At 41.6% G+C, this 23,537-nt stretch overlaps 1 protein-coding gene across 2 annotated transcripts in view; it reads left to right on the top strand.

The window, feature by feature from the left end:
- LOC131721940 (RNA-binding protein FXR1-like) overlaps positions 1–20,826 on the top strand; it is a 37,260-nt gene extending 16,434 nt beyond the window's left edge. The window contains exons 4-17 of one of the 2 annotated variants that reach the window (XM_059015275.1): positions 299–370; positions 824–972; positions 1,900–1,993; positions 2,706–2,822; positions 4,583–4,753; positions 6,053–6,131; positions 7,768–7,916; positions 10,111–10,197; positions 11,940–12,162; positions 13,156–13,335; positions 13,788–13,991; positions 15,199–15,297; positions 16,386–16,507; positions 16,797–20,826. In XM_059015275.1, the coding sequence (XP_058871258.1) occupies positions 299–370; positions 824–972; positions 1,900–1,993; positions 2,706–2,822; positions 4,583–4,753; positions 6,053–6,131; positions 7,768–7,916; positions 10,111–10,197; positions 11,940–12,162; positions 13,156–13,335; positions 13,788–13,991; positions 15,199–15,297; positions 16,386–16,507; positions 16,797–16,907 (1,857 nt within the window). In that variant the 3' untranslated portion in view covers positions 16,908–20,826. The remainder of the gene's footprint in view (positions 1–298; positions 371–823; positions 973–1,899; positions 1,994–2,705; positions 2,823–4,582; positions 4,754–6,052; positions 6,132–7,767; positions 7,917–10,110; positions 10,198–11,939; positions 12,163–13,155; positions 13,336–13,787; positions 13,992–15,198; positions 15,298–16,385; positions 16,508–16,796) is intronic. The other variant, XM_059015276.1, reaches the window with a different exon arrangement.
- Positions 20,827–23,537: the final 2,711 nt, after the last annotated feature.

Raw genomic sequence — 23,537 nt, forward strand, 5'->3', positions numbered from 1 at the left:
ATTTATTTCTTAGCAGACCACAAGACCACATGTTGACTCTGTTTAAAATGTAACAATTGGTTGGCATTGCATGCTAAAGTAAATCTTGCCTTGCTGTGCTAGTTTAACTGGTGTAAGAAAACGTACCCCACAATTCGGCACAATTTGATTGAGGTTGCCTGCCTGCCTGTCTGTTTGTCTGCAGCCAGTGCCATCGTCCTTACATGGGCTCCATCATTTCAGTTTGTTACTTTTAAAAGACTTTGTTGCAGTTCTGGTTTACTTGTTTCTGATTCCTTGTCCTGCCTCTCGTTTTCAGGTGTACTCCAGAGCCAATGAGCACGAGCCCTGTGGCTGGTGGCTGGCCCGGGTTCGAATGATGAAGGGAGAGGTAAGTTAGAACTGTTTGAGCCCCTATAAACCCCTCCATTAGATTTTTTGTGAGGAACTGTGCAAGTCCTATGTAGCACATCATGCTAAGGCTCAGAGGAAGTAAAAATAATAACTGAATCTTTATTAATTATGTTTACTGTTTTAAACTCTTCCAGCCCTAGATGTCCTGCAATTAAGGGGTTTATATCTAGGGAATTAGTCCAATTGTGATGAAACTTAAGAACATTCTTTAGCACAAGTTATTAATTTCCTTCTGAAACTTTGGTACCTTGATAGTATCAGAACTTGGGGGTATATGAAGGCATCTGTTTATTAGTTACAATTTTAGTTGTGCCTGTAGTGATGGTAATGTCTAAAGGCACTGATGGCTCTAGCTTTGTATTTTCCAGTCATGGCGGCTGGATGTTTGTTCTTGTTTCAGACCCCCTCTCTCCTTCTCTTGTTCCTCCAGTTTTATGTAATCGAATACGCCGCCTGTGACGCCACCTACAATGAGATTGTGACTCTGGAACGAATCCGACCGCTCAACCCCAACAGCTCTGCGAGCTCCGGCAGCTTCCACAAAGTGACCATCCCGGTGCCAGAGGACCTGCGGGAGACGTGAGTCTGTCCGAGCATCACAAACCAGCCAGCCCCGCCGCTGCTGTCTGGGTGCTTGTCTGCGTCGGCAAATCAATTTCCTAATCGAGTATCGGACATTTAACGATCAACAGCGATTGATAGATTGAACACTTTTATTATTCAAAATCAGAAAGAAAAAAGGTGTAAACTCTTCAGATGCTTTCAAAGAGAACTGAAAACACCATCCGTATCTAATTCAGTGATGTGTGTTTCAACTAGAAGTCTTTTTCAAGGTCTTCAAGAAGAAATTGGAGAAGACTTCTAGTTAAAACGTTTGTCTTTGATTTGTCAATGATTGGTGCTTCTAAAGCTGAAAACATGCATGTGCATATTATACGTAGTATTTTACATATGCATTGAGAGAATGTTTTTATAAAGACTTTTCATAAAATAAAACTGGAAACATGCATGTGAACATATAATATATATACGCTGGGTGTGAGGCTCCAGGTATGCTGTCGGGACGATTTAATTGAACAGTAAATGTTTAATTGAGGCTTGTGAAATAAAGTCCATAAAGATCAATAATTGATGAATTGTCTCTAGCATTTTGCACAGGGAGTGTGTTTTAAAGGCCCATTCACACTTCAGGTTATTTGAAAGCAATGTGACGAATCCAAACTACCTTGTTCCTCTTACAGGGATCTGGAATCGTATATTAACTGCTGCTGAAGAAAAAGTGAAACTAACATTCAGAAAGTGTGTAATAACTCTACATTTAAAACAACACAAAAAAAACAGTGTAGTAAAATAAACTTCATGGAACAACACATTAATTTAGTAGCTGGTCTCTCAATTTAGTTTCAGGGAATGGCTAAACAGTTGGCACTAAACTGAAGTGTGCGCACATCCAAGCTTGTAACCCCAAGTGTCTGAACCCTCACCCTGTGTCTTCTCTCTTTACAGCTGTGCAAACGACTCCATACACAAAGACTTCAGGAAAGCTATTGGAGCAAACTGTATCTTCTACAGCGCCCCCAGCCATGAGCTCATTGTCCTGGTGAGTGTGGACCTCCACATTGAAAAGCACTGGCTCCCCACCTCGTACAGCAGCAACTTAAAATCTGCCCTACGGCATAACGGTGTCTATATTCAAGAGAAGGGGGGCTCATTTCATGAAATGTGTTGGTTTGGTGTCCACAAAGAGAAATCTCTGCCTGGCTTTCCTATGCAGTTTTTGTCATTTCATTTTAGGTGTGTTAGTTTCCATTCACAATTTCCTAAATGTTAGTATTAAACTGGAACATGTTGGGGAATGTTTCTAATCAATCATAAAAAGCCATCGTAAGAAGCCCTCTAAAGTTTTCTGAATTACTGCAGCATTTCTGTATAAGGCTGTATGTGTACATTAATAGTATATGAAAAAAAACAGTCAAGTAATGTTGACTATGAAATCAATTGGCCAACACTATACACTTACAGCTATAAACACTAAGGCTATCACATGTGGCCTGCATGTTTTTGGTTAATGCGAAATCGTTAGGCAAATATTTAACAACTCTTGATTTACACACAAAACCTCTAAAATGTGCACATACTGTCTCTGGTGAGTTTGAGTTGTCAGGGAAATGCGGCTGCTATATTTTTTTGTAATGTTGTTCAGAAGGGGAGGGGGGATTATGACAGTGGCTTTATTTTTGTTTTAGGGTTAGTTTAGTGCCTCTGCGTTTCTGACTGGTAAGATCTCTCTGTTCTGATCATTCCCCCCCCAGTCCACGAATGAGTCTACAGTGAAGCGAGCGTCCCTCCTGAGTGACATGCATTTCCGAAGCATTCGAACCAAACTCATGCTCATGTCCCGAAACGAAGAGGCAACCAAACATTTAGAGGTAAAAATCACTAAAACACTCCTCAGCACAGAGAGAACATGGAATTTCCTTTAGAACCCCTTTTGAATTATTAGAAACATGAGATGCTTTTTAATTAGAAATGTCCTGGCATGAAGATGGCTGAATCTCTTGGCATAGCCGGCTGTCTTGTGATAGGTTTGCATTGCTGTTGATGTGTTTCACTGCTCTCCTCTATCTCGGGCAGGATTGTTATTATTATATTGCAGCTGAGCCAATAACTGAACCTTGTATCAGACTCCTTTGTTTAGTTCATATGCTTTATTAGTTGAACATTTTTTGTTTTTTTTTAATACGTGCTGTTAATTTTAATATAAATAAGTAAAAATGTCGCTGTGAGGTGTACTGCTGTTTGTCTGTTTGGAGATTCCTTCCTCTGTCCTTACACTCCTACGTCACTCTTACACTTTCACATATGAACATAAGAACATTTTCAAATGAGGCCACACCTTTCGACTCATCGGTGCTCATCCGGTTCCTAGTAGCTGTTTGATCTCAGAACTTTGTCAAGCTGGTTCTTAAAGGATCCAAGAGATTCTGGCTCATAAACATGATTAGGTAGACCATTCCATACCCTACCATTCTGTGGCTACAGCTGAAGTAGCTGTATTTCAAGGGCATGTAATGGATAAAAGGGTTCCGGATGAGCTGTTTAACTCATACCCCTTATTATTATTGTTATTATTATTATTATTATTATTATTTAGTCATTTAGCAGATGCTTTTATCCAAAGCGACTTGCAGAGACTAGGGTGTGAACTATGCATCTACAACTGCTGCTGCAGAGTCACTTACAATAGGACCTCGGTTTTACATCTCGTCCTGAGGACGGAACACATGGAGGCTCAGTGACTTGCTCAGGGTCACACACAGTGAGTCAGTGGCTGAGCTGGGACTGAACTGGGAACCTCCTGGTTGCAAGCCCCTTTACTCTAACCACTGGACCACCAAACCCTCGCATGGTGCTGAGAACATGCCTGCTAGCAAAAAATGCCCATTTTGATGACCTTGGAGCTCATTTCAAGGGCTTTTCCAACAACAGATAACTACTATTATTATTATTATTATTATTATTATTTATTTCTTAGCAGACGCCCTTATCCAGGGCGACTTACAATTGTTACAAGATATCACATTATTTTTACAAACAAGTACAGCAGCAGTGTTACCCACCAGGGATTGAACCCACGACCCTCCGGTCAAGAGTCCAGAGCCCTAACCACTACTCCACACTGCTGCCCTGATAACTGATGTAAGGATGTAAGAAGACACTGTCACAGAACCATTCATATCACTATATGCAGACTGTGAGAAGATATGGATCACGATACATCTGATGGGCTGCTTGTATGATACCTGATAAGATCAAATGATGATTTAATGATTAAGAGATACACATATGTGAGTTAGGGAGACCTATGTACTATAAAACACACGTATTCTTCGTTCAAGAACCACTTTGTGAACTGTAATGAGCTGTGCTGCGGTTTTATATCACGATACAAATGAAACATACCCCTATTATGATACGATATATCCTGTAAAGGAAGCATCATGGTTTATCAATCCATAGCAAATCCGTTCTATGCCTAAACGGCACTAGCCTGGGTGTTTGTCAGTAACTCCTGTGCTTTCGGTGGCTGTGTGTCGGTGGTCTGTCTTGTTTGTTCTAATACTGATGGCTCTAGTTTTGCAGCCGTGGCTGGGGTGTCCCTGATTCTCTCTGTCTCTGTGTGTCTCAGACGAGTAAGCAGCTGGCCTCGGCATTCCAGGAGGAGTTTCATGTTCGGGAGGACCTGATGGGCCTGGCGATCGGCACGCACGGAGCCAACATCCAGCAGGCCAGGAAAGTGCCAGGGGTGACGGCCATCGAGCTGGAGGAAGAGAGTTGCACCTTCCGCATCTACGGAGAGGTGGGAGCCCAGCCCTGGATGCAGGGACACTCACAGGCTGCTGCTTCCTGTTTTGTTTAGGCACATTTTCCTTGTGTACAGCATCACAACCCCAAAGTCAGCAAGACTGAATTCTCTCCTCCTTTTTCTTGTATTTCAATGCATCTCCAACCAGTTCTATAGAAATTATGATTGAGTTTGTAAGCCTCTTTGGCATACTATAGAAGGGACTGTATTGATCTGACCGTACAACATGGAAAGCTCCATAGGTGATCATAAGAACATAAGAAACGAGAGGAGACCGTTCAGCCCATCTAAGCTCCTCCAGTTCCCAGTAGCCGATAGATCCTAAAACTTTGTCAAGTCGGATCTTAAAGGATCCCAGTGATTAAGCGTCAACTTTATTACTAGGTAACCCAATCCTGGTTTCTGTGCTTCCTTTAAAGTATTGGTTTGGGTTAACTTTTGAAGTCTGTAAAAATATTAACAGGGAGTTTTCAATCAGCCCCCTCCCCCAATTCTTTTTTCCAAGCTAAATAGATTCAGTTGTTTCAGTCTGTCTTCCTAGCTCATTGCTGTAATCAACTGGGATAAAAACTGCATTCTTATTTAAGAATGACTATTTTATAAGGGAGTTCATCTGTAACTTGACCGGCACATAAGCAGCAGAAAGTGTGAGCCCTGCATCTCCTCAGGGATTAGTTTGTCTGAGCTGCGAGGGTGACCCCTCATTTGAGTAGGGCAGGCAGTGTTAGTCATCTCTAATACAGGCCTGCTGTCTGCACTACCATGGGCAACGCATAGTCAATGCAAATGTATTTCCAATGCAATCTAATTCACGTTGATATTATTTCACTTAATCATCATTGTTTTTATATATAGAACATAGATTCACATTTCCTAACACTTGTTTTCAGTTACACTAAAACTAGAAAACATAACATTCTCAAGAAAAATATGAATATTAAAATAAATGACTCCGTCCTTTGCCTTGATTTTTTTTAAAGCTGTTATTTTATATAATAAAGGTAATAGTTTATATTTAGCTTCATTAGTTCAAATTCAGATGTCTTACACAACAAAGAGAAAAATCTGCAGTACGTAGATATACAAACTCACACTCTGTTGGGACATAAACACCTGCTTTTACAGACCTCGATTAACACTAACCTTGGACTACCTGACCTAAGGTAACATTAGGTAGTCCAGGTGCTAATCAGGGTCTATGAAGGCACATGTATGAGTATCAGACGCCTATGGCAAGGTCACACTACTGTGAAAGTCATTCCTGTTCATTTACCCTCTGTGTGTTTGTCTCAGACCCCCGAAGCAGTGAAGCAGGCTCGAGTTTATCTGGAGTTTGGAGAGGATTTTGTCCAAGTGCCCCGCACCCTTGTCGGTAGGTGAATCCCTCACTTCACTCAATCTCCTGTAAACCTGTTTGCTGCCATGCTGCAAAAAACATCATATTACATTGTTCCATTGACTGCCCTAGGAGAACCAATAAAAGTACTGTAAAATAAAACAAAAATAAGCATAGATATAAGATTAGTGTACTGGTCTGCTGTTTTGAAGCGCTCTGCAGTGTGGAGAGTGGAGTTCTCTTTCCTATACTGCTAGAGCGCTCTGCAGTGTGGAGAGTGGAGCTCTCTTTCCTATACTGCTAGAGCGCTCTGCAGTGTGGCGAGTGGAGCTCTCTTTCCTATACTGCTAGAGCGCTCTGCAGTGTGGCGAGTGGAGTTCTCTTTCCTATACTGCTAGAGCGCTCTGCAGTGTGGAGAGTGGAGTTCTCTCCTATACTGCTAGAGCGCTCTGCAGTGTGGAGAGTGGAGTTCTCTTTCCTATACTGCTAGAGCGCTCTGCAGTGTGGAGAGCGGAGTTCTCTTTCCTATACTGCTAGAGCGCTCTGCAGTGTGGAGAGCGGAGTTCTCTTTCCTATACTGCTAGAGCGCTCTGCAGTGTGGAGAGTAGAGTTCTCTTTCCTATACTGCTAGAGCGCTCTGCAGTGTGGAGAGTGGAGTTCTCTTTCCTATACTGCTAGAGCGCTCTGCAGTGTGGAGAGTGGAGTTCTCTTTCCTGTACTGCTAGAGCGCTCTGCAGTGTGGAGAGCGGAGTTCTCTTTCCTATACTGCTAGAGCGCTCTGCAGTGTGGAGAGTGGAGTTCTCTTTCCTGTACTGCTAGAGCGCTCTGCAGTGTGGAGAGTGGAGTTCTCTTTCCTATACTGCTAGAGCGCTCTGCAGTGTGGAGAGTGGAGTTCTCTTTCCTGTACTGCTAGAGCGCTCTGCAGTGTGGAGAGTGGAGTTCTCTTTCCTGTACTGCTAGAGCGCTCTGCAGTGTGGAAAGTGGCGTTCTCTTTCCTATACTACTTACTAACTTTTGTCATTGGATTTGTTAGGTTTCTTCTGGTACATACATTAACACACAGTGAAAACGTGAGGGGTGTACCAACAAAGGAAAAGGGTCATAGTTAACCTGGAGTGCAGAATTCAAGATAAATCCAATCTCCTTTTAAAACACTTCCAATTCAACTGATAAGCATTCAGAACGCCATTGCAAACTACTGTTGAGATTCCACCTCTTAGCAATTGAAACATGTTGGTATTAACAATATCTGAATTTCAAATATGGAAGAACAATATAATGCTGTGGATTTTACTGTTGAAATTAGAAAGTGATTCAATTAAAAGATTAAAGGAAAGGGTCCCCAAGGGTCTCCCCTGGTAAAGGCACGGCTGCGTGGTGTGGCAAAACCAGAAGGGACTGTTTCTCCTCACTGCGCTACAGCAGCCCCTACTGACCCACTGAGCTCAATGCAGACACCTGCAGGGCTGGCCTTTGTCCTCCAGGGGGCGGAAGCTCACATCCGCTGTGGAGCTCCTGGGCGATTCACTTGGGGATCGGAGGAAGCCCACTGGTCTTCACTTCTCCTGGGCTGTTGTAGAGCTGTTGTAGTGGACAAAGTTGTGGATTAAATAAAGGGTTAAAAAAAAATTGGCACAGTAAGATTTATTTTGAACATGCTTCTCCCTTACAGGCAAGGTGATTGGGAAGAACGGGAAAGTGATCCAGGAGATCGTGGATAAGTCTGGGGTGGTGCGCGTCCGAATTGAAGGAGACAATGACAAAAAACTCCCCCGTGAGGAGGTAGGCAGGCTTGCAGCAGGCGGCTGCCCTAAAGAAGAGGTCAGATACAGATACAGAGCAATCCCTTTCATTACCGCATTATCATTCATATACTGGAGGGCTTGTGCACAAATATAGGCACGTTGTGTGTGGGAGAGTTGAAGTAGAAGCCCAATAACCATCCATAACTATTTAACACGCCATAATGAATGCATGTAAAAATACTAAAAGAAATTTAAATGACAAATCTTTCAGCTGGAAGTTCAACTGAATTTTACTGAATGTAATTTATTTTAGTATTTCTACAGAAGACAGGTCAATCCATAAACGTGTGTGTGTGTGAGCATGAACTATTAATAACTAATCATCACTAACTTGCAATGGATTACTTGAGTCAACCTACAAATATACAATGCTTAGTAATAAATGTGAATGTTGCTTGACGTTCTAATCGTAATTTCCAAGCAAATCTAATAGAAGCGCATGTCCTGAGCATTGTGTTTCAATGAGTACACTGCTAACCAAATCCATGTTCTTTCCTCTTTTGATTTTGTTAACATTATTGCTGTTATACATGCACTTCCTAGGTCGTTTCACTTCGGCAATGTGAAATTGTCCCCACCCTTCATCACCCTCTTTTCTGTCCTTAACCAACGAGCTGCTACTGACTGAAATGCTTGGCAGCCAGTGACCCTGAAGACCCTGCTGAGTTGTCATGACCTAGGAAGTGCAAGTAACCTCACTGAGAGTAAGCAGTGGGGTTCCGAAAAATATAGCGTTCCACGTGCTGCTACAACTGTTGAAATAACGTGCCTGTCATTTTTCTTTTCATTAACATCCTGACAACTATTTACACTTATAACTTTAAAGTCTGTTTCAAAGCTCTTTTCAAAATGTCTGCTCTAGTGCACTGATAGCGTAAGGATTATTGAACACATTGTCAAACGGTAACACAGCAATAACGATCCATGATGTGGTACGGAACAGAAAAGTGATTTACAGGACAGATCACAAACCTGAGTGCACTAGAGCAGCCATTTTGAAAAGAACTTTGAAACAGTCTTGAAAGTTAGAAGTGTAAACCGTTGTCAGGATGTTAACAATGAAAAGTAAAATTACAGGTACGTTATGTAAACAGTTGTGGCAACACGTGGGGATGTGTGATATATTTTTCAGAACCCCGCTACTCACTCTTTAAAGACTGTGTTGAGGGTGAATAGGCGCTTTTAACTCCTGCAATAACAGACCTGCAGGTTGCATGGATTTCCATTGAAGGAACATTGAAGGTTATGTAGCTTGAAATGAAATGTGAATGTTTTTTTTGTGTTTAGTGTAAGTCACTTCCCCATTGGAACCTATTGGCAACAACTACACTTACAATCTCGCTGAGTGTAGATCTCATTCGTTAACCACTATAGGTTCTATGTAAGCAGATTAAGTACGTTAATATCAGGTTTTCATCTTTTTTTTTTTTTAAGTTAGGTTTATTGACTTTTATAAGATATTATGTGTTCGGTGGCTTCGTCTATTCAAGTTCAGAGTGTGCTTTCTCTTGCACTCTTTGTATGACTGACACAGTAAACCGTGTGTGTGAAATACTCAACTTGATTAGAGGTAGCCACCCAGAATTTAAAAACATACGACATTTGTTACATTACCAGGGCCTGGATTAAATTGACAGAACTGTGGCCATTATAAAGCATAGGTATGGTGCTGCCAGAAACATGAATTTAATTTAGGCTTAAGTTTTTTTTTTCCTTTCTGTATTCCTGTCAAATTTCACCTTTTATATAATTCAGCACTCTTAACTGCAGTATTAAATCGTACAGGTGGGATTTTGCGGGACCCGTTTTTTTTCCTGCACTTAAGAAATGTATTCAAATTACGGCCCATTTAAAAAGAGAGAACTGCTGGGTTATGATGTCACTTTTTTCTGCTTGGTTTCATCTAGTTTTACCTCTAACACTGATACGTTTCTGGTTAGTGCCTTCATCAGTGTTGCTGAAATTAGAAGAAACTGAATGAAGTAGACAAACCTTCGTCATTGCTATTGAGGTGAAACTAGAAGAAACTGAGTCAAGCAGGCAAGTGTTTTGGCTCGTGCCTTTGTCAGTGCTATTGGAGCTCAAAGAAACCGAGCTGATGTTTCGGGTGGTGCTTTACTGTGATGTTTTGAATGTCTTCTGTTCATCCATTTCTTTACAAAGAAACAGTATGCTAAGTGTGCTTCCGAATTCTCTGTGTCTGCCCACAGGGTATGGTACCGTTTATCTTCGTGGGCACCAAGGAGAACATCAGCAATGCCCAGGCTCTACTGGAGTACCACCTTGCCTACCTGCAGGTCAGTGCCACCCAGCCACACGCACGCTTTATATGCTAGACACATTTGATAGAGCATTCATAACTTAGCAGGCAAGTGTGATTAACTCACATTGTCATTAAATACCAGCAGAATTACAGCAACTAAATGTAATATGTAAGCTGATCTCCACCCTATAATTGAAGTCAGGGTGGCTTTGGGGCTGCTGACCTTGAGTAGGTGTAAATCAGCTTGGATCTTACACAGCACCCTGTACTATATTTTATAATGTAGAGTTAAATAGGAATAATTAAACGGAATAGCTTATTTTAATGTGATGTAATTTCTATCTGATACAAAGAAATTTCCGATGATTATGAAGTTCAGGGTCTACTATATATATTGTCTTTTGCTGGCGTTACGTGCTGCGTGCGTGGCAGCCTCGCTGTATTGTACACGGGTCAGTGCTTCTGTGACAGCGATATAAAACCTGGTACGACGGCAATCAAGCTTCTGGAATTAGAAAAGTCTCTTTAGTTCACTCCACTTTTAAATTGGAGTTTCTGTAAGAGTAAGGCTGTACCTGCCTCCCACCTGTTCCAGAATTTGCTGAGAATATGTGCTCCTTTTTCATTGCTTACTCAGGGTTTTATAAATAGCGCTGGAGCGGAGCATGAATGGTGTAGCCCGAGTCTGGGGTGTAGATTACAGAAACGTGGGCCTCAGACTCCCAAAATACCCGCTCCCTTCGCTTGCAGCTGTTGACGGGAGCATGTGTCGCATACCGGAGTGCTGTGCCTGAGAGAGGGAGGGACTGCTGGCTGTGCAGAACTGGGAGCCGGGAGCTGGGTTTATGGAACCTAAATTTTATTTATATAAAAATATATATACAAATAAAAATGCTTTCCCTGGAAAGACTTGATGAGAACTATCAAACAAAAGGACCACCGCTATCAAATAGTTTTGCAATCACCACCGAGTTGTTCCAGCCGTTGATTTAGATTTATTTTACCCCTCCCTTATGTTTTTTTTTTTTATGATTGCAATCATTAGGAATGACATCTGTTGCTTGGATTAAGATGTATGTTAATATGTACCTCTGACCGTGTCACTTATGGTAGAAGTGTTTCTGATGAGCACTTTGGGTGAGCAAGAGGACTACGATGTGAAGCAGAGTGAAATAAAGACACTCTTGTATTTAATTTAAAGAAAAACACACTCTAGTTATTCAATGAAGTGCCTTCATGGTTTCTAGTAAAACCTATATAAAACCCAAGCCCGACACATTTCAGCTTGTCACTGTATAATGCACTAGCCTCAGTGTTTGTCTACATGACTTGGTTTCTTTTAAAATATACCTTTTATTTTGATTACGCATTTAAGTTATGCAAGATTTTTTGCAGCATAATGTGATTGTGTGAAATTGTGTCCATACTTTAAACGGTTAGTGTTAAAAATTCACCCACAAAGTTCTGTAACTGCAAGATGTATATCTGTTTCTACCGCTAACTAATGAAGGGCATGGTTTACAATTCCAGTGATGTCTAAAACTGTTTTATTTTACTTTACAAAAGATGGTGCAAATCAGGCTCTGTAAATGTATTAAACTTTGTTATTCAGTTAAATGTATAGTAAAATGCTATAGATCGCATAGGATATTTATTCTTTGTTTTATCTCCACGGGACGGGAAATAGTTCAGCCTGTCCGTACAGAGTCATGAAACTTGAAGCGGCTCTTTTTTAAAGGGTCTGGGTGACTGACTCGTGTCCTGTGTCTGTCTCAGGAAGTGGAGCAGCTACGTCTGGAGCGTTTGCAGATTGATGAGCAGCTGCGTCAGATCGGAGTGGGGTTCCGCGCACCCCCGAGCCGGGGGGAGAGAGGGGCAGGAGGGGACAGGGAGAGGGGCTACCTGACTGACGAAAGCAACTCATCCCTCCACGGGACACGCACCTACGGGGGGCGGGGCAGGGGCCGGCGCACTGCCCCGAACCACAACTCGGGATACGGTACGAGAACTTCTGAATCGGGGGGTCTAGACTCGGAGATTAATGCACTGCTTTCAAATTGGGGAAGGCAATCTAGTGGAATATTACTGCTAATCTGTAACTGCAGTATAAAACCTGCTGCAACTGCTACAACTTTTGTACACCCATTGTGATACCAATACCAGTATATTTTTTTCGTTCTCAATAATACAGTTGTAAACCATCACTTGAAATTGTAAGTTGACACTTGAAAAATGAGTTAAGCTTTAAACTGAATACATCACACATTTTACTTCTTGTATGTATTTTGATAGGTTATACATTCTGCCAGAAGTGAATTTAGCAAAATACTGGTAAATCAATAACATGTTTACTGAAGTACAATACATTGGTAAGCAGAGTTACTAAACAGTGCTGTTAGAGGTCATGTTGCACTAAAACCTGCATTTTATAAAGGCATACATTTATAAATCTGCGTGTTCAAGCTTAATCTGCTTTTTAATAATTGCATTTCCGTTTAACATAGTCGTTGGTGGTAATGACGGTGAAACGCAGACTACAGATTTGGGATTTTGTTAATCGGCACAGATTCCAATCCGATCGGTGCCTCCCTGATTGTAACTGTATAACGGGTAAAGTTGGTTCAGTTTCCTGAGGCTTGCTGTCCTGTGTACGGGGCACAGCTCACAGGACAGCACCTCAAACCCAGCAGAACTATAGCATAGTGTTACACTGGCAGAGCCTCTCTGTACTATACACATGGCAATGTTGAAGCTCGACACTACAGGACCTGGTAGATCTACAGCACCTAATGTATGCATAGGTTCTTACAATGATATCGCTTGGGTTTTAATCTTTGCTTTTATTTTTTAAATTAAAAAAAAAAAAAACAAAAAAAAAAAACAATAATTCTCTGATAAGAACAGACTCTGGAGTAGAAGCTTTGTGAATAGGGCCTGTCACCACTGCTATGCTGAGATAGTGTCACTAACAGCGTGTGTGTATGCGGTTCAGGTACAAACTCTGAGCTGTCCAATGCCTCCGAGTCTGAGGAGGTGAGTGAGAGGGAGCAGCGTCCTCGCGGAGCAGGAGAGGAGAGACCCAGACGAGGAGGGAGGGGTCGAGGAGCCACACCCCCAGGGAGGGGTCGGGGAGGACCAGTTAACCGCCCACATAACAGCACCATCAGCTCCGGTGAGACACCCATATACCTTATATCAGCACTGGAGTCTGCAACACGTCAGTGACACGACAGTGTCAACCCAGAAGCAGCTAGCTGAAATTATTGACTATCTGTATTGAGAGAACACTAGAAATAGCTAAGACAAACGTTTTGGCTATTGCCTTCAGTGTTAAAACCTAATAGTTCTGCAAAATATTGTATAGGTAGAAAATGGAGACCCGTGAGGTGTGTTTTTTTTGTAGGGATAAAACACACAGATACCAGTGTCTTATTTCTAGTGTTGTCCTGGACACAGGTCACGATACAATCAAACAGATATAAAAACTAATACACAAAACACTCAAGACAGAACTAAATCAAAGGAAACTAGTGTTGGCAGGGGACCTTCTTCTCCAGTGTTTACTTTGAATTGAAAACCGTTCTCCAGCCCGTGTGATTGTGACCCCCTGTGTGTCTCTCTCAGTGCTGAGGGACCCGGACAGTAACCCCTACTCCCTGCTGGACAGTGCAGTGGAGACTGACCAGACGGCTGACACAGACGCCAGCGAGAGCCAGGCCAGCGCGGAGAGGCGCCGCAAGTCTCGTCGCCGCCGCACCGACCAGGAGCCAAGTGTGATGGACGGAGCGGCCGAGTCGGACTGCCTGTCCGTCAGCGAGAACGGCCTGGGTGAGGGCAGCTCGTCTCGCTGTAGAATGCAAAGCCATGCACACCAGCTCCTGATGAGATCGCTTAGGTTATTCTCACACCCACATAGTCAAGTCAACTGATTCCTACTTTAATATCGCTTTAAGAAGCAGAGGTTTAGGAAGTACTATATATGTTTCAAAAGTACAGATTTAAAGTATGTTCTGTATTACTAAATAGCGATCACAGTTTTTAGGAATGTAGAGTTTAGTTACACAAATTTCAGAAGCTATATAGCACGACAGGCTGTGTGTCAGTGTGGGGCGTTGAGGCTAGGGTTGCCACCTGGCCCCGTAATTCAGGAACACTTTGGGACGGGACAGGGTTAAGTTGCGCTTAAACTGAAGGAAATAAACACGTGAACTGAGTGCTAAATTCTTAATTCTCCGAATCATTGTGATAATACGAATCTTACAAAATAAAATAAACGCATCTTGAATAAACGTGTGTAGGTTTATTCACGATATTTATTTTGTAAAATTAGAGTTTCAGTTCTCAATATTTAAAAGCTGCTATTTATATCCTGTTAATTAGTAATATATGGCCCTAATTTACACTGACTCCCCCAATTAAATAATAATAACACTGATCAGGTGTTCACGCTGTCTGGTGTCAGGAATAGTGAACAGCTGGTCAGTATTAATGATTTGAGTGGGAGAAGGCAATGTACTATTAGAAACTGTAAAGAAACTTTAAAATATATATTTTTAAAACTATTAATAAAATAAATATTGATGATGGTCCTTATTTATTTAATTTGTTAAAAGCTTTTATTGTGTTGTCATGCTTCCTCGAGATAATTAATCAACAGAATCAATTTAGCAAAGGTTTAGCGCTCAATTCACATGTTGATTTTAAAGGCAACTTCAAAATCCTGTTCTGACTCCCAGTGTCCTGGAATTATGGGGCCAGGTGGCAACCCTAGCTGAGGCTCTCTGGAGTGCAATATTGCAATTATACAATGGCTATTGAAATTAAGAATTAAAAAGTAGGTTCACAGCTCTGACATCACAATATCCATTGAAATGAATAGGAGGACTATCCTTGTGATTTTATTTAATATCACTTCACACTCGCATTGTCAAACCTGCATAGCATAGGTTTAGTAAGTTGCTGTACAGTAGTGATTTTCCTAATGCACAGATATAAAGTACGTTCTGTGTTGCTCACTGTGTGATGCTCCTCTCAGAAGAGGACAGCAAACCCCAGCGTCGAAACCGCAGCCGCCGCCGTCGTAACCGTGGCAGCCATGTGGACGGGGGCTCTGCCAGCAGAGACCGCCAATCCGGTGAGTATTATGGGCTGTCGCGGCCTTTCACCAGCTTCTCTTGTTTCTTATTCCTTTTGAGACTTTTTTTTTCTTTTTTTACTGTATAGCTTTTATATTCATAGTCTATTCACCAATTTTCTTTTTGTTCTGTAGCATTTTGTATTTGCAGCATAGTTCTTAAGTCACCTCGTATGATGGATTCCACACACAGTGAACCTCCAGTCTCCCTGTTGCTTGGGCAGGTCACTGATCCTTTTCAGTGCCAAAGCGTGAGTCCCTCCTCCATAAAACCCCACGTCCTATCATAATCATTGTCCAAATGTCTCCTGTTTTCATAGGGGTAGTGGACCAACGCTTGTGAGCACAGCGTATAGTGTTTTAAATAAAGAAACCATCTTCAGGGACCATCAAAGCCCACAGGGAAAGGCATGGCTACTGTAGAGGCAAAACTGAAATCTGCCCAATACAGGAAATCTGCCACGCTGCTACCTGGGTCCCCCCCCCCCCCCCCCCCCCGAGACCTTTATTAGCAGCATAACTTGAGTGTGTCTTGCTCTCTGCCTGCTTTACGCAATGTGTGTTATCTGTGGCTTCCTCTGCTAACATCTAACCTACCACCCTCTTGTCTTAATCCTTTGGGATGGTTCGCTGTGTGTGGAGTTCATCATACAGGTAGGAATATGAAGATTACCTGGAATATGGTTTCTTCTCAGGATGATGAACTCCACACACTGATATCCCACCCTCCTCCCCCCTCTTTCCTTTAATGTCTTATTTTTGGAAATGTGGACGATGATTAGGATATGACGTGGGGTTTTATGGAGGAGGGACACTGGGGCCGAAAAGGATGATATCAATGATCTCTGGGTAAGATTGGTTTGTTTCAAGCAACATGGAGACTGGGGGAGCTCACACTGTGTGGAGTTCATCATCCGACAAACCATATTATAGGTAATCTTTAGTCTTTTGAGTTGTAATGAGTTAATGTATCATTCTGTTTATTATAACTGAAATCATTTGGCACAGTCTGAGCAGCCTAAGCTTCACAGTATTAACTTACAGACTGATGGCTCTGCTAACCACTCCCTGTCTCCCCCCTCTCTCAGTGACGGTCGCAGACTACATCTCTCGTGCAGAGTCTCAGAGCCGACAGACCCTTCCTCAGAAAGGGCCGGTGGAGAGGAGCCTAGGAGAGACCCCGGCCTCGACTGCAGCAGGCAAGCCCCAGGTGAGACACCAGGCAGTGAGCTCAAACACCTGCAGGGCTTGTCCTCCAGGGGGCGGTAGCTCACATCCGCTGTGGAGCTCCTTGGGGGATCGGAGGATGCACACTGACCTGCAGTTCTCCTGAGCTTTTATTGAGGGAATGTAATTTGACATTATAAATTAGGGAGAAAATCTGAGTTTAGATAATTGCCCACACTAAGAACCAAAATTCTAGTCGGCACAATTTTAAAGCATGAGTGAGCACTCTGTTTCATCCTCAATCTCATTTGATTTTGTGTTGTTTTTTTCAGGAAAATGGGGACAGTAGAAGCAGTGACAAGCTAGCGGAGAGCTCTAAGAAAGGCCGCAGCGATGACGTCCCTAAAACTGAGCAGCCAGCTCTGGTCAACGGGGTCTCCTAAAACAGCACGGGGTCGCGACCCCACAACCCTGTCTCCTTGGCGACCTTACAGTCCTGCTTGCATTAGGGTTAATGGAATAAAACAATTAAACATGAAACGATACGAAACACAACTACTTACACGTACACAACCATGTTCCACTATATCTAAATATCTATCTATAAGAAACAAACCTTTAGCGATCTCTATCTTATCTATCAGTACTAGTGCTTATTTAACTAGCTTGCCAAAAGAGCTGATGGATATGTTTTGGTGTTTAAAATACTTAAACATAATGTGACGTTTTTTACCGGACCGGACTTTTTAGCCACGCTCCCTTAGGAGGTGAGTGTGGAGGGAATGGGGGCTAACCGCTTGACAGCGCTAAATCAAGGGAAGCGGAGGCTATAGAAAATAAAAAATACAACTGATGTCCGAACCTCCTTTTGGTTTTGACGCAAAAAAGAAAAAATAATTCCGAAATTAAAATAAAAAATTTGAAAAAAATATATCTTGAAATGAGACATTGTGCCTTGAATTTGCAAATTACTTTTTCTTTTTTTTGGGGGGGGGGTGGGGGGGTGGGCAGGGGTTCTGGCAAGAGATTGCACAGGCCAAAAAGAAAGACAGAAAGACAGACGGATGGAGTAGGATTGGGGGTTTGTAAAGTGTGTTGCGCGTGGCAGTTTGTTTAAAAAGCTCGTGCCAAAAAAAAGAACAGGATTATTCGAAGCATTACTCCTAACACAATTTTTGAAGTGTCCGACAGAATTTAAAATTGTTTGAGAGAAATCCTTTTTCCATTAAACTCCCAGTACAGACCAGTTTGCAGTAGGGTGACTGGTTTCCTAACAATAACCAGTTACATTAAAAAATGTTTAAGCAGTTTACCTGCTACAGAAAGTCTCTTAAATTGCCTGTTACTACATTATACAACACTACACTCCCTATTAAAGGCACTGAAATAATGTCTTTGATATGATCCACTACACTGGTCTCTCCTAAAAACCACTAATGTATAGAAATCTACATACAAATCTTGCATATGATATTGAAAGGCTTCCTGAAATCATTGATCTAGCTTTAGACACATTTCTTTGCCACTTTTAGAATTTTTTTAACCCCTTCTGCTGCAGATTGAATAAATGTGTGATGACATGTAATAGTCACACTTCACTCATGAAAATGTATTGCATAGATGACTACATTTTGAATTGCGTCATTAGTTATTCCAATGCAATCTTATCATATCAGTTTTAGTTGATACGTTTCTGCCAGTTTACTGCCTAAAACCGAAAGAATATTATTGTTCTTATTCTTTTTAGTACGGTGGTTTTTGTCTGCAAGGAAGGTAAAAATTGCAAACCGAATCCATGAAAGCAAGAGATTTCAGCTATCAAAATACATTGGAAATAAATAGCAGCCTGTCCAGGAAAGTTACATTTTCAGTCACTTTTGTTTTCCCCTCAATACAAGGGTACCTCCGATGTTTCATGAGGAAGCAATACAAAGTTTATACTACTTGATTAATTTATTTTCTTTGGGATGGGGGACAATAACTTGTAAAATAAGGTTCACGAAAGCTCAGAAAAAAACCGGGAGTCATTTCTTATGTCTAGTATTTGCAACTAAATCCCTTTACTAGATATATATGCATTACTTTTTTTTTTTCATTTTTGAAGATTGTGAGTAAACACTGAAAATGCATTTGATCAGATTTGATTTAAACAGTATTCCTCCAAAGATTTCTCTTCTAAACAGCTCTGATCAGGTATTGATTATTTGGTTCTGTCTAGAGACATTTGAAACTCGCAATTCTGACATCTTCCCATTTCATGCCGTTACGCCAAAGATATTGCATCGCCACTAATTCTGAAGATGTGACAGTAAAATATTTATAGGTTAAAGATTATTTCTCTCTATTTTTGCACAGGGTCTTCCTAGATGAAACTGTAAACTCCCTTAGGAAACCAAAATTAAAATGCTTTCTTTTATATTCCTGTTTAAATTACGCCTAGCTTCCAGTTTAAAATGTTCACATGAAAAATAAAATCCGATGCTAACGTTTTCTCTCTTGTAAATGCTGCACTTAGCTGATGGATTTCTCTTATTTTTCACAAAGCAGGTTTAAACACAATGATTGGCAACGGACAGGAATAAAGAAAGATTTGTATTTTAATTAGTCCTTTTATTAGTTCATCAGAGGTCGCACAGTTCTGAGAGTCGCTAGTTTGGCCAGAGAGAATGCATAAATGTATCCATGGTTACATATTGCTACAATGCCAAGACCGAGGCAGGCAGTAATCAAGACTATACTAAATCAATCAGGGAAATAATTCGGACTATCTTCACTGTTACCACAGATGTGGATGGTGAGAGACAAAGTCCTGCATACTGGAAGCATTCTGCTGCACTGAAGAGCTTTTTTGGTTCTTTTTTTTTATTATTATATATTTTTTTTTAGAAACAAGATTATTTTTGAAGCACAGTGACTGATTGCTGGTACCTAGCACCTCCTGTGCTGTAGGTCTGATTTGCTGATTTGGAGTGAGTCTGACCTACAGCATAGGAAGTGAGGAGGTAAATCAATCTATTGTGATGTGTGTGTTTTTTTTGTTTTTTTTTGTTAAGGAGAGAAAGGAACAAGAAAATAATATACAGAGTTTTAATAGAGGTAAGAAAGTGGTTTGAAGACTGCTTGTATTTGAGAAGCGTGTTACAGATCATGTGTCCAGTAGCAGATTGCTGTAAATGGTGCCTGGAATCGTATGGATTAAAAAATGTAAGAGGCGATGCATTATCTTTTGTCTGAGCCATGAAGGGGTTAGTAATGTGCTGTTAACTGGTTACCAGTTCAAACCAGGCCCTACTGGTTTACTGGGAGTTGTTTGGGAGGAAGCAAAGGAAAAGGATGGTGTTTACGAGGGGCAGAGAGAAATCGGGGTTCCTTCTTTTTGTCTATTTATTCACTGTACAGTATTTAAAAATAAAAAAAAAAAAAAAAAAAATGGTTCCAAATAATCATGAGCCTTGCTGCTTACTGCACTCATTAACAGTGAAGGGAGAATGGAGTGTTGACTGGAAGCTACAATTCGCAAGAGACACCCAGGCTGTGGAGCATTATGGGATACCTCCATTTGTGTTACCCCACATTAGGAATAGTAAATGTTTATGATATGATAAGGGTCCCCTTTAACAACTGCATTGCATTACAATATCCTGCCCCCTTTAAGAGTGCTGACTGAGGCTTAAACATTTTCATACCTCTTATTAACACACACTGAGAAGAAAAATGATCTTCAGCATTGTTTTGCCAGTGTTAATAAGACCTAGGAAATTAATTAAAACCGTTCTTTCCTTTTTGTAGGGGGACCAGTGATGTATGTTTATCATACTAATAACTGATAAGACAATGGATTTTGATTCCCACTCTTTCAAGGGGAACAGTGAAAATGTTGCCAGCGTTAGTAAGAGAAAAGAAAAAAGGATTTTAACGCCTTGGGTAGCATGCTTTGAAAGGGGAGCTGCGGTATTGCCAATGCTAATTGCAGGGAATGAATGTGATTGCAAAGCCTTGGTTAGCACTCCTTTGAAGAGGGGACCAGTGATTATGTTTGGGTTTTAAGAGGGAAGAAACTGATTTTAAAGTTTTGGGAGAGTGATAATGTTGCTAGTGTTAATTCAAGGGAATGTGTTTGATGTTAAAGCCTTGTTTGGCACTCTTCTAAAGGGAGCCAGTGTGGAGGTGGACTGGGCAGGGCGAAGGAGCCCATGGCCTGAGTGTGGCGTTCTCAGTTTGGCTGCAGTGCTGCCTGTGTGTTGTACAAGCTGTAATGCTAGGGAGTGGGGAGAATTGTTGTACAGAGTTGTCCCACTGTTATTGGCAATAAGACTCTGATCTCAATGGAAATTCAATAAAATGAAAAAGGCTGTTTCTCAATTGTCTGGTGTGTCACTCTCCTGTTTTTTTTTTTTTTTCTCTGACTTTAAACTTTGTGTAGCCACATCAAACAATCATACCATAGTAACACTAAACTGAAAGTAAAAGGGATCGATAGAATGGATTTTGCTAACAAGTGACCACCAGAACTGAAATCTATTCACTATGGAAGTAGTTTCCTCTTGGAATGACCATAAGGTTTATCTTCAGAAATGAACTGGTCTGTTGTAGGGATGGGCTGGTATGAAATGTGCACGGTATGATACCTGTCAAAAAAATATCACTTGCACAGTACATCGTGCAAGTTATACAATAAAGGCTTATCAAAAAAAATTGAGAAATACTTCTGTAAATTACTGTAATTCACAAAATCATTTGCTCAAAACAACGTGGTGCTCCAGTTAGAAAAATTGTAACGTATAAGTGTGTGTGTGTGTGTGTCACTGAGGTGTGTGAGGGGTGTCTCAGTGTGTGTCCATCTCACTAGACACTGACGCACGCACACACCCACTGAGACGCACACAGTTACTGAGACAGTCGCACACACTGAAAAACACATACACTAATACACACACTAACACCTTGTCACACTTGTGTGTCTGTCTCACTGACACACATGCACACACACACTCACATTTGAGACACACACGCATCGATGCACACACTGAGACGCAGATTGAAAGACATACTGAGAGACACAGTCCCAAACTCACACGTGTGTGTGTGTGTGTGTGTTTGTGTCTCAGTAAGTGTGCTAGTGAGTGTGTGTCGGAGAGACTGCGTCACGCAGGTGTGGAGAGTAAACGATGCTCTCTGATGAAGGACTCGCTCGGCCGCTAATCTGAGTTCCGATCTCGCACAGAAACCGGGTTGGCGTGTTATTGTGTGCCTCCACGCTTTCTGACACGCATGGAGGCCAGCACAGCTTTCATCCACCGCAGGCTTTGAAACATAGCAAGCTGTGAGGTCCGGGGCGTGGAGTTTATCATGAGAGAAACAAACACAGCTCACTCCGGTTAATCGAGATATCATAGCTGATGTTAATCTTAGCACATCAGTTTCTTTACTGACCGCCTCCTTATCAAAATAGGTTGAATTTCAGTGCCCAATGTATAATACAAAAATATACAGATTTTTTTTCTTTTGGCTGTTTGCTTGTATGTTTTAGATCCTTTCTCATAATGCCCCCGCATAGCAGGATTGCAGTTTGAAGAGTCATTACAGAAGACATTTGAATCAAAGTCAAGTGAAGAGGATTGATTTGTCCTCCATGTTGTAACAACTAATGGTTTTAAACCTGACCCTTGAGATCTGTAAATACCAGACCCTCCCTAGGTTTGAAAGATCTCTACTGGTTCAGACCATTATCTACTGGAGACCATTACAAAGAAGCTTCCACACAAGGGCTTTTTGCATCATCAATGTAAGACTAATTTGATTATGACTCTCCCCTTCTACTCCTGTGTGGGATTCCCTGCTGACTATTGCATTGTGATGGGCTGGTTGAGTTCAGTGCTGATTATTGGGTTGTGATTGGCTGATTGAGTTCATTCCTGCTGTTAATGAGATGCAATGAGTCTCAGGTTTTCATTACAGGGAAGCTGAGGCAGGTGTAGAAGGTGAGACTTAATACATCGTCTCACTCTGATGATGCAAAACTCCCTTGTGTGGAACTAGCTAGAAGCATCTTGTAATGGTATTTTGTAGATCTTGCTGCGAACCTTACCGAGATCAAACTAAACATAAGTTTCATGGATGTGATGAAAAACTAAACGAATCGGAAACCAAACCAATGTGGGCGAGAGAATTCTTTATGTTGGGCGCCCTTGTTTGTGAAGCCTTGCCAAAAGGAAAAGCATTGAAGAAAAAAGAAAAGGAACCGCTGAGCGTGGTACAGCTGCCTAGCCTAGCCAACAATTCCCTCCATCGTGCTTGTACCAGCAGGCTTCGTGCATTATCAAACCTGCCATTCACTTACACGCACCAAATAGTACTCACACGTTTGCCCTTAGAAAAGTTTCCCACAGTAAAAGCATAGGGAAGCATTGTAATGCCTAGAGCGGATATTGCAAAATGCAAAACACCTGGACACTTCATCAGGGTTTAATATTGGTTCACCGTTCGCTCTGATCACAGTCTTGACAGCCAGACTCCACAAGGTGCTGGAAGGCGTCTCTATTCAGTGCAGAGAGGCAGGCAGAGGATCGTGATGATGAATCGCTCACACAGTTGAAGTGAGATCAAATGTTTATTTGATTTTAATGCTTTTTTGATGTTTTTCCAGCAATAGGACAGTTCCCCAAGCCCAGCTTTTCCATAATGTCTCATGGAGGAGCACAAGGTGTCTTTTCTGAATAATTCCCTTTAAGATGCTTGTTGTAGGCATGTATTAAATGAACCAGGCGTGAAATTCTCAAAAAAGTGCAGACCTGTAGTTCAGGTTGGTTTTTTTTCCCTACAAGTAAACATTACAAAAATGTAGACAATTTGAGTGCCAATGAATTTAGTAGTAATTTATTTTAGAAAAGTATTTCTAAAATGCATAGGGTAGCAGTGTGGAGTAGTGGTTAGGGCTCTGGACTCTTGACCGGAGGGTCGTGGGTTCAATCCCAGGTGGGGGACACTGCTGCTGTACCCTTGAGCAAGGTACTAGATTGCTCCAGTAAAAACCCAACTGTATAAATGGGTAATTGTATGTAAAAAATAATGTG

Source organism: Acipenser ruthenus, chromosome 50, assembly GCF_902713425.1.
Source record: "Acipenser ruthenus chromosome 50, fAciRut3.2 maternal haplotype, whole genome shotgun sequence".
Lineage (NCBI taxonomy): Eukaryota > Metazoa > Chordata > Actinopteri > Acipenseriformes > Acipenseridae > Acipenser > Acipenser ruthenus.